Consider the following 10,656-nt stretch of genomic DNA (forward strand, 5'->3'; position numbering starts at 1 on the left):
TTCTTTGCCTTCCATACCTCAAACAATTTTCCCCTCATGCCCTTACTCCTCATTTTTAACATAGCAACCCTTTTCCATCGAATTGATTATTCATCAGCTATATTTCGTTGCTCAGAGGCCCATCTCTTCATTTTTTTTCGTGCTCCAAGGCCACTACTTTTTTAATTAATTTTCCCATCAACGACATGTACGTGATCAAGTCGATCTCTTCTCATTCTTAAAGCCCAAGATGTGAAACATGCGTGTCATGATCCTCTCGTAATAATTGGAGCATCTGTACCTCGGCACAGCTGAGATCAAATCAAACAGTCAGAACAGGCCGGCCATTTCGGTTGAAATGGCTGAAAAGTGATATTCTGCGCGCCACAACCCAAAGCTGCAGGCGGCGGTATGGCCTATGTCGAACGTGCTTGGTACGCATGCTTTGAAGCTACTGCTCATCTGCGACGATCTCGTGCAAGTGGAAGACTTGGACGACGACCTTGAAGCACTTGAGCATCAGCATGACGGTTGTTTTTTGGCGCGATCAGGGATCTGGTTTTGATTGACTGAAATTATTGTATTTGGGCTGCGTGTTTGGCTATTTGGTTAGCTGCAAGGCTCTCCAACAGAGCTGCATCAACCGCTCTGGACACGGGGAAAAAAGCTAAAAAATAGCTTAGCTGGCCGCGGTCGGGCACTTTTCCAGCTATTTAAACGGTTAGCTTTAGCTTTTAGCTGCGCGGTGAAGATGCTCTTACCAAGCTGACTGTCTAACGAATGCGTATCGCCTTGGGACTACAAGAAGGTATTTTGTTTGCGGTTGGTGCGCGCTTGAGAAGAAGTCATTCTGTCTTCAGGAAAAAATGATGTTTTGGCGATGCACTGTAGTCGCTTTCGGCCATGCTATGACGTTGGCAGAATGAAGCTCATGCAACGGTATGAGGGGTCTTTGCTGTGAAACGACTGCCGCACTTCGATGGAGTCCAGAACGCTCATGAGGAACACCTGATGGCCAAGCTCAGTCGTCGACAGATTGTTAGAATAGATATAGTGTATTATGGCGCCGTTGTGGGCTTATGCATCGTCGATTTCGTGGTCGCCCAGGAGCATCATTTGCTCGTTAAAGTTGCTCACCCACTCGAAGCAGTCGTCGCAGACACGGACCGGGTCCTTGTACCCTTGCGATGGCAGCGGCACGCGGCGCGACGAGTGTTCAAAGCAGAACGAGAATCCACACTGCCGGCAGTGGTGGCGGCGCACAAATAGCGAAAATTCACAGTTGCACTCCTACGTAGTCCATCTCAGCATCCTTCCATGGGCAAGACGACGGTACCTTGCAGCGCGAGTCCTTGCTCCACCGTGCCACATTGCCAGAGAAGGACGACGCGACCGAGAAGCTCGAGTCACAGCGGCGGCGGCTGGAGCTCATGGTGCGGAAGCGTTGTTCGAGGCGCTGCTGGGCTTCGAGCACGTCGGGCTCGTCGTTCTGGAGCATCCCGTGCTCGCGCAGCATGTCTTCGTACCGGTACTCTTCCTGGTTCTCGTTGAGCGTCGACATGGTCACGAGGTCCGTCGAGAGCGTTCGGCCCTTTGGCAGCGGCGGCCGGCCCACGGGCGACTTGTTGCTCATGGGCGACGGCGGCACGGGCTTGACGGACGACGACGCAGACGCCTCGGGGCTCTCGAAAATGCTGCTCGTGACCTGCACGACCGTGTTCACCAGATCCGAGAAGCCAAACGACATGTCAAGACGCGTTTTGGCGTCGCTCGGGCGCCGGTGGCGGATGCCTTCGTCAAAGTCGTTGGCAAAGTGATGCGCACGGACGAGCGACTCGCGCGTCGAGGTCGACGACGTCGAGACCGTCGACGCAGTCGAGTTGGCGCGCGTCTTCCCGATCGGTGGCCGCCGCGGTCGGTGCAAGCGTGGCCGACCAGGGCTCACGGCCGGCAAGTCGTGCGCCACAACAGTCGAATGGTGCGGCACCAATTCGTCAACGAACGAAATCTCGCTAGCCGACCGCACGCGGGCCAGTGTCACCTTCATGACCTCGAGCTCGGCTTGCATCTTGCGGTTGGCTTCTTCCAGCGCGGTTTTTTGCGCGAGCTCCGACTCGACCTTCTTGAGCTGATCCTGGAGCTTCTTCTTGTCGGCTTGGAGTGCGTGGACATTACGCAATTCGCGCCGCAGCTCGAGGAGCGCTCGCATCGCGACACGGCGGCGCCATTGGCACTGAAGGCGGATGATGCGCCGACGCGAACGAAGGTAGGCCGCTTGGCACAGCCACCGCCGCACGTGCTTTTGCACGATCGTGGCCATCTTGGTCTCGCGCATGAACTGGACCACGACCTTTGCCGCCAACTGGCGGTGCTTGGACTGCAGCTTGAGCAGCGCGCGGCGAAAACTCTGGTACTGGCGCAGCGCAATGTGCATGCGCGCCCACGTCTGAATGCGAAGGCACGCGCGGGCTTCGGTCCGTGCTCGGCGCTCGACGCGTGCCACGTAGCAGCGGTACGCGCACTGGGCGACGAGCGCGGCGGCCCGGAGCGCCACATACGCCCGCCGCGCGACGCTGCCGCGGTAGATGCGCTGGGCGTGGACCGCGGCATGGGAAAACACGCGGCGCTTGAGCGTCTCGAGGTCTTCGAACGCGCGTCGGCGCATAAAGACGCGCGTCTTCCCGAGACTAATGTGCTGGTGGTTGAGCGGCCTACGTGAACGTCAGAGACAATGGCGCATTGGCGGCGGCGCACCGGGGCGCGGTCGACGACTGGAGTGCGTCAACCACGAGAATAAACTCGGGCAGCATCGCAAGCTCGTGCGCCTGCGTGTAGGCCGCGATGTCCGGCACACGAATGCGCGCGACGAGGCTGCCGTAGCTGTGAAGAAACTCCTTGTGGGTGAGGCGGACTGGGAACCCGGCGCGGGCGACCTTGACGGCTTCGAGGACGCCGCCGCTTCGAAGCTGCTCGACGGTCCGCGGCCGGTGGAGGGCACCGGGGGCGTTGGCGTCGTTGGGCTTGATGCAGCGCACGTAGTGCGGACACGTGGTCTCGATCGTGCTGAGGAGCTCGGCGAGCTGCGTCTTGAACTGGTCGGCGACGTTGACTGCGCCGATCGCCGAGTTGACGTTCGCACGCCGCTTGGACGGGGCCTAGACAAAACAACGCAGTTCATAACTGGCTTGGGATACAAAATGGTAGCGTACAGCGGCAGCGGTAGCGGCCTGGGCACTGTAGATCTCTTGAAGGACGCCGTTCTCGGCCGACCCGAGAAGGTCCACGAGCGACTCGAGAAGCGCATCTTTGTTCTTGTCGAGGAAGCCGTCGACCGAGTAGACCACCGGGCCAGCGTAGTGGAGGACGGTGAATTGGCCGTCACGGAGGTGGGCAGGGCTGGCAGCAAACATAGCGTTCTTGTCGTTGAACTCTTTGTAGTACTTGGTCGCGAGCGCGCGGTCGCTGCCTTTCGGGACCTACATGTCCTGTATGAGTATCAACTTTGTATCAAGTGGCGAGATATACGACGTACGCGGCACTCTTGGTCGAGGAGCGAGAAGAGACCGATGGGCTTCTTCTCAAAAAGCTCGATGCACGGCACGTTGTCCGGAAATGCAATGAACTCCCACGCAATGTGCTCGGCGTCGTACAGCTTTTGCTCCGTCTTGAACACATACGTGTTGAACTGTTGCTGGAGCGACTCGTTGGCGTAGTTGATACAGAGCTGCTCAAACGAGTTGATGGCCATGATCTCAAACCCGAAAATGTCGAGGAGGCCAATGAGGTGCGTCGCCGACGTCGCGCCAGCGATCGATTGGTTGACGCGCGCAACGAGCCACGCAAAGAGGCTCTTGTACGCTTCCATGGCGAGTGCGTTCCGCGCCGTCTTGGCCTGGCCCGCGCTCATGCCCATGACAAACACCTCGCCGTTCGTGCGGATCGAGCGCTTCGTCAGCGCCTTCTGGATGTCCATGGGCGGTACGTGCAGCAGCTTGGCCGCCGTGTAGAGGTGCCCGAGCGACGCCTCGGTGACGAACGCTGTCCGCATCGCCGGGTCCGAGTCGTCGGTCGTATGGAACGCCACGTTGCCGAGGTGCAGGATCGCAACGACGACGGCAAAGATGTCTTCCATCTGCCGGCCGGGAATGCCAATGTCGCGCATCGCCTGGAGCGTGATTGGAAACTGATCGATGTCGAGGACGCCGTCGCGCCGCTCCATGCAGCCGCTTTGGTTGAGGAAGTCGAATGCACTCAGTGGTACGAGGTTCCAGTCGTGGAATTTGCGCCGGAGGTCGAGGCCGTCGATCGAAGGCAGCGAGATCTTCTTGCGCTGCTTCTTGGGCGGCAGTTGGAGCTCGTGCATGGTCGCGATGAGCTCGTAAAAGATGTGAAAGTTGCGCTCGGTGGGCGACTGCGTCACGACGCGGACCTTCTCGAGAAGGTACGTGCGGATGTTGGCGCCGACAATGACGCAGTGCGACGACGACGACGGCGTGAACTGCACCTCGATGAATTTACCAAACCGACTGCTGTTGTCGTTCCGGACCGTGCGTGCATTCCCAAACGCTTCCAGGACGGGGTTCGACTGCAGCACTTGCGACTCGATGGACGGCCGACCATCGTCATTGGCGCTGTCGTTGCCGGCCGACATGCGCGCGAGGTAGTTCATAATGATCTTGGTCGCTTCCGTCTTGCCAGCGCCCGACTCGCCGCTGATGAGGATCGCTTGGTTGCGTCCGTGGCGCGTCATGTCGAGGTACGCGCGCTTCCCGATCGTGTACAGATGCGGCGGGAGGCCCTCGTCAAGACCAAAGTCGCCCATGTGCGACGTCGCGCTATACCGCGCCATGATGTCGTCGCCGTACAAGGCGAGGCTCTTGAACGGGTTGATCGAGAGCAAAATGTCGCCAATCTTGGTGTAAATGTCGTCGCGATCGTACCGGCTCGAGAGCGCCTGGAGGATCGAGGCCTCGTGCAGATGCGGGAGCGTGATGAGATCGGCGTTCTGCTCTTCGTCCTCGGCGCGGTTGCGCAGAAGCACGTTCGTGCTCACGCCGTCCTTGTCGGTCACGAGCACGACGGTCTCGGTCGCGCCCGTCGCGTCGCGCACGAGCGTGAGGCCGGCGCCGTCCTGGCCGACCACGGTGGCCGCAGCCCAGATGGCCTCGTCGTCGGCGACCCATACATGCGCGCCCACTTCCATCGTCGTCGAAGCGCGGCTTGGCCTTTCTGTGCGTCAAGAGGTTTTTTGCCGTGTGCCAGCGCTGGGGGCACCTTGACTGCCAGGACGGGAGACATGTCTTAGTGCTTTTCTGAGTGGCCATTGAAGGGTCCCTTGCCCGATTCCTATTGGCGCCCGCAGGCATTTTTAGCTGGTCGTCGCGCATGTGATTGGCGGGTTGATTTTAAACTACGTGTTTGTATGTGAAGATGGCAGCAGGTCCATCGCGCGTCGTTGGCCTCCAGCGTCGCCTCGCTCGTGACAGTGGGTCTATATTGGGAGGTTTTTGCACTCGACCACGTTGCCAAGGGCTCTCGACTCTACAACCTTATTGCTACGGATCGTAGTACTTCACAGGACTTATCGGCGTCGCACGCTGCCCAACATTATTCGGCGAGAAACGCAGTCCACCTCGCGTGCGTCCAGAACCGAAGGAGATGCTCTCGCAACATGCCCCAAGATGGCAGAAATGGGTGGGCCGCTTTCGCACAAATTCAGCTGCAAGGCATGGGGGCCGCGGCTGCGTATCAAAGTTGTGCGTCGCGCTGGCCACGTGGAGCTGCGAAGTGGACAATGAGCAATTGCATCGTTGTTGATGGCGCAATTTTGCTGACAGAATTATGGGCAGGAGGGGCTAGTGAGCGAGAGCTACTCGGTGACCACATTGTTTCACTGGACAGCGGACGGAATTTGGTGATGGGACTCGAGTCAACGAAGCTTCTCTTGCGCAAAAATACGAGACCATTGGCGACTGCTTCGAGAGCTCATTCCTCATGGGTCTGATTCACGACCGTCGCAGGATTGCCCCGTCGCTCTGGAGTGCTTCTAGATCGCCTTGAGTTTGCCCCGGGGCACGACGGTCCGACCTGGTCGCGCGATCCGATTTTATTTATTTTTATAATAAAAACAGCGGTTGTAGCCAGATGGAAGTAATAAAATGCAAGATTTCCTCTTGGTGTTTGTATGCTCGTCGCCAATGCGCGATAAAAATGCAACCCTCAAGAGGCCGATGATTGGCTGCCGTTTAAAATTATAGCCAATCCGCGGCCTGCCCCAGCCCTACGTCGCCCCGTCGCCACTTGACTTGGTGTTTGTATGTCGAGCGGTTGGCCGCGACGCAGCCGTTCTCATTTCGCAAGTCGCCGGCTTCCGACTCCGCTTCTCCGCAAACGACTAGGTCTTCCGAGCCCTAAGGCCGAGAAGTAGAGCATACACAGCAGCTACAGCAGCATCATCATGGCCCTGGAGACTAAGGCGTCGCTGGCGACGCTCGCGCAGGCGCAGTACCAAGGGTTCACGCAGTTGCTGCAGACGTTCGATGGGCGCGTCCACGAACACGAGACGCTCTTGGGCGTAAGCCCCATGACTGGCAAGGTAAGCCACGCTTTTTCCGAGTGCATATATACACGGCGCGAAGTTGGCGTCTGGCATCGATACAGTGGACATGGGGTCAAACACGTATCGTTGGTCATGATGAGGCGACCGCTACTGCACATGGCGCAACCGAGCACGGAAGCGCATGGGGCGACCCGAGCTCGGAAGTGCATGGCGCACGCATCTACACGCATATTCCTTGACATTGCCTATGCACCTGTGGCCGGATGATTCATATATGTTTCGTGTCAGGCCTGTGGGAAGCGCAAGCGCACGGAGAATGGCAAGCCCATGTACACGACCGCGCGCCCGGTCAACAGCCAAGAAACCACGCTCCTCGCCATCTGCGACAAGGACTGCATCCTTCTCGAGGGGCCAAACTGCATTCCCGACTTTATGGCTCTGTTTGCCAGCGCCAAGACGGTACGACCACCAACGCGTCTGCACTGCTCATACGCCTATGTGCGTAGGAACCCGACCAGGCCAAGCTCTTGCACGTACTCGAGGCGACGGCCAAGAAGGGCACGCCGCACGCGGCCGCCGTGGTTGCTGCTTTTGAGAGCACGGGCGGCATGAAGACGGCCAAGGCATGGCTCGAAGCCGCCGTGGCCTTCAACCAGACGACCTTCCTGCACCTCGTCTTGACGGTGCTGAAAGCGCTGCCCGTGACGCTCGCGAGCATCACGGAAGCGCGCATCAACGAGCCGATCGTCGCGCTGCGCAAGTCGCCGCCGAACGACGTGGTGAAGCGGTCGGCCCAAGACCTCCTCAAGTCGTGGCGCACCAAGTTTACAGAGAAGCCGGCGCCTCCTGCCAAGGGCAACTCGAGTCCGCCATCGAAGCAGTCGTCCCCGACATCGGCAGCCGCAACGCCCGTGGCCGCAGCGCCGGCCGTCTCGGCCCGCGTGCCCACGAAGAGCAACACGCTGCTGACCAACCTCCTCATGAAGCCCAAGGAAACCAAGATTACCAAGGCCAAGGACACAACGCTGACCAAGATGCTCCAGCAAAAGCAGCTCAAAGACAAAGAAGGTACTGTTCGCACAACACGCTTTGTAGCATGCCGCTCATCCTTGCTCTAGGTGTCTCGGCGGCCGCATCGTCGCCGATCGGGAAGGGCCTCGCCCTGCCCGCGATTGTAAGCTTTGGCGACGTCAAGACGACCGACGCACCGGCCGTCACGAGCAAGAAGCGCATCCGTTGGGCCGACAACCACGGCAAGGACCTCACACAGGTCAAGCTCATCGAGTCATGGCGCGACATCGTGTACCACACGGAAGCCGACGACGAGCTCGCACCGCCGCCGGCCGCCGCGCCGCACCACGACGTACGTTCGACCTCTCTTGGCCTTCCTGTGCTCATGCAACGATATAGAGTTTCAAGGACGCCAAGCTCCGCGAGCACGCCAACGAAAAGCACGCCTTTCAGCAGTACGCGACCGAATCTATCGAGCCAAATGTGCTCATCTATCGGCCTAGTAAACACACAGAGCGTCTGGCGCCCATCAAGCCGACGATGGAGTGGCGTACGCCGCTGGTTATCCAGCTGCCGCACGACGTTGCGGGCCGCGTGGCCGACCACACAACGAACGAAACGACGGCCCAAGCGGCGCGGACGCGCAAGGACGTCGAGTGGATCTTGCTGGGCAACGAAGTGCCGCCGTCGACGCCGCACGAGTGGACGCGGTCGTCGGCCGATGTGTTTTTGGGGCCGGCCGCGCGCATTGCGCTCGCAGATGGCTCGCCCGAAGACCACCGCCACGATGTATATGCGCCGGTGATGGCGGCCGACACGGCGACCGTGGCCAGTGTCTTGTCGACGCTGGAGAAGACGACCGTGGCGCTCCTCTTGGACAACGAGCACGTGCTGGCCCAAGTGTACGACGAGGTGTTGCGCACGCGCCGCCGCATCTCGGACGCGCGCATCTGTGAGATTGTCGAGGCCAGTCGGTCGACGCAAGGCTACCATCACCATAACAGCTATAGCACAGAAAGTTCGAGTAGAAATCCGTCGACGTACGTCGAATTCGGCGCCAAGAAGCGCGGGTATGACGGCGGGTACAGCGAGCCCGCGGGGTATGCGGCCAAGCGCCACCAGCCCGCGGCGCCCATGTACAGCCCGCCGCCGTCGTCGTATGCGTCCGAAACCGACGCTGCCTTTGGCCGTTCCGCACCGACAACGGACCGACCGCGGTACCGCAAGGTGCCGTGCAAGCATTACCGCACGCCGCGTGGCTGCAAGAAGGGCGACGGGTGCCCGTTCGTGCACGAGGGCGCGCCCAGCCACATGCAAACGGGCGGGCGCCCGTCGGCCTTTGACAATGCGTACGGTCGGGGCGGCTACGGCAACCAAGCTCGACCAACCAACGGCGGCCGCGGCTACTAGGTTAGGACGACTAACGTAATTTAGCAACCACACGGGGAAAGATATCGCTTTTTACACATAAACTAACATGAATGACGGAATGACTACGCCTTACATTTGGCTTTTGGTGGTGGCGACTAGAGTGCCCAACCAGAAGCGTCTCTCACAACTTGTTGCTCGGCCCTTCTTATGCAGGCATGCAGCGCGGCTTCAGCTTTGACATTGCAGTTTCGATGGTGCTTTAAGTGCGTAAACGCATAGCAATGTTCGATACGTTTACGAGCAGCTGCGATTTTCCTGTGAACGCACGCGTGTGAGCGGCTCGCCGACGCAAGTGCCAACGACGACGTCGGGCAGCTCGCTGGATGCAAGGTGGAGGCGGACTATCTTCGCTTACGAGTTCCCAGAGGGCGTCGCGACCGAGTGAGGCGTGGTGATATGATGTTGAATGACAGGACACACATCGAAAGGTGCAGTACTCAGATTAACGTCATAGAGGCTTCCTGGGCTGGCCATGCCCCTTGCATCGAATGTGCTTCGTTCTCCCGTAGAGGCTGTAGAAGCAGCTTGCCGACGCATCCGACCATAGAGCTCACGACGCACGCGGACTGGACGAACGACGACGAATCAAGCAGCTTGTCGCGACGAGTTTCTTTTGTAGCTGGGTTGAGTTGCAGCCGCAACTTGTCTGGAGCAACTGAGAGGAAGCCACGTCATGGATATCGATGCCGACCAGAGTAACGTCTGGCAGACCACCCAAAAGCTCTGGTCGGCAGCACGACCCGTATGGCAAGCCACGCGTTGTTGGACGTGGCGAAAGGCCGATCGAAGCGATATGATTCGCTGTCAGTTGCTTCTTGATATATTCGACAAGATGCTGCAGATGCGAAGTGCAGATTACGCTCTTGCATGCAGACAGTTGCCAACCATCAGTTGAGATTCGTTGCGTCGAGTGGCGTCGGTTTTGGACTCGACGAGAAGCTCCGGGCATCGAAGGCCAACGAAGCGAGGTGCCACCTAGAGGTCTAGTGTACTTCAAGCACCAAACTGATATACACGTGTGCAACAAGAGCACATGACAAGGACAAGCGGTCAGCCTTTGCTCGCTGACCACTCCAAAATGCAAACCAAGAGTGTTTGCTGGTACTGACCCCATCCTTCTGCTTTTGACGAGTTCCACGTCTCGACGCCTCCGCTCAAAGGCGGTCGAAGACTCTCTCGTATGCACTTGCATCGTCACCGACAAGTTGCGTGTCGGAGTGTCGGAGATTCATGTACACTGTCCCAAGGAGCGACTTGGTGCAGCCCTTGGCACCAACATCAAGAACGCGTTCACCAGCCGTTTTAGCTTCAAGAACCCGTGTATCTAACCTAAAATAATTATATAATTTGACGTCCGTTCGCAAATCTGTGTCCAGCCTTTGCGCAAAGCACATGTTCATGCATCTGCATTATCCCCAGCCGGCTCTAAATTTTGCAGTCCCCAGCTGGCTCTTGGTGTGTTTGGGCCATGAAGCTGCGACGCCGAGAGCCATTGCCGCGACAGAAATGGCTTGTCGTCCTCGCATAGCGTCACTGCACCGGTGCTTGTGCTCGGCCACGCTGTTCCCGTCGCTGCTTTACACAATCATCGCAAGTTCAAGGCGGGGTTCAAATTTGTGTCAATGACTACGTGCAGCGACTGTTCGTAGCTCGGCCTTGATAAAAGCTCCAATAAG

General features: G+C 58.6%; 2 protein-coding genes across 3 annotated transcripts; one reads left to right on the forward strand and one right to left on the reverse strand.

Annotated features, from left to right (window-relative positions):
- Positions 1–1,007: 1,007 nt before the first annotated feature.
- SDRG_11071 (hypothetical protein) lies at positions 1,008–5,249 on the reverse strand. The gene is made up of 5 exons (XM_008617093.1): positions 3,512–5,249; positions 3,189–3,455; positions 2,734–3,134; positions 1,316–2,690; positions 1,008–1,269 (listed from the first exon to the last, which is right to left on the reverse strand). The coding sequence occupies exons 1-5, from the start codon at positions 5,180–5,182 to the stop codon at positions 1,057–1,059; spliced, it is 3,927 nt and encodes a 1,308-aa protein (XP_008615315.1). The 5' UTR covers positions 5,183–5,249; the 3' UTR covers positions 1,008–1,056.
- A 1,091-nt stretch (positions 5,250–6,340) lies between these two features.
- SDRG_11072 lies at positions 6,341–9,049 on the forward strand. Of its 2 annotated transcripts, none has more exons than XM_008617094.1 (6): positions 6,341–6,574; positions 6,618–6,997; positions 7,045–7,606; positions 7,657–7,901; positions 7,949–8,004; positions 8,053–9,049. In XM_008617094.1, the coding sequence occupies exons 2-6, from the start codon at positions 6,866–6,868 to the stop codon at positions 8,957–8,959; spliced, it is 1,902 nt and encodes a 633-aa protein (XP_008615316.1). In that variant the 5' UTR covers positions 6,341–6,574; positions 6,618–6,865; the 3' UTR covers positions 8,960–9,049. The 2 variants fall into 2 exon arrangements, with proteins under 2 accessions (XP_008615316.1, XP_008615317.1); XM_008617095.1 differs by having other exon boundaries at positions 6,827–6,997.
- The last annotated feature ends 1,607 nt before the right edge of the window (positions 9,050–10,656 follow it).

The sequence above is a fragment of the Saprolegnia diclina genome (genome assembly GCF_000281045.1).
Source record: "Saprolegnia diclina VS20 unplaced genomic scaffold supercont1.39, whole genome shotgun sequence".
Lineage (NCBI taxonomy): Eukaryota > Oomycota > Saprolegniomycetes > Saprolegniales > Saprolegniaceae > Saprolegnia > Saprolegnia diclina.

Bases quoted from the DNA above. Each gene is read 5' to 3' on its own strand.
- SDRG_11071 (XM_008617093.1), bottom strand. From the start codon at position 5,182: ATGGAAGTGGGCGCGCATGTATGGGTCGCCGACGACGAGGCCATCTGG. The intron at 2,691-2,733 runs GTGCGCCGCCGC...ACGTTCACGTAG, and splicing joins CAGTCGTCGACCGCGCCCCG to GCCGCTCAACCACCAGCACA. The intron at 1,270-1,315 runs GTACCGTCGTCT...TGGACTACGTAG, and splicing joins GCAAGGACTCGCGCTGCAAG to GAGTGCAACTGTGAATTTTC.
- SDRG_11072 (XM_008617095.1), top strand. From the start codon at position 6,437: ATGGCCCTGGAGACTAAGGCGTCGCTGGCGACGCTCGCGCAGGCGCAG. The intron at 6,998-7,044 runs GTACGACCACCA...CTATGTGCGTAG, and splicing joins TGTTTGCCAGCGCCAAGACG to GAACCCGACCAGGCCAAGCT. The intron at 7,902-7,948 runs GTACGTTCGACC...GCAACGATATAG, and splicing joins CCGCCGCGCCGCACCACGAC to AGTTTCAAGGACGCCAAGCT.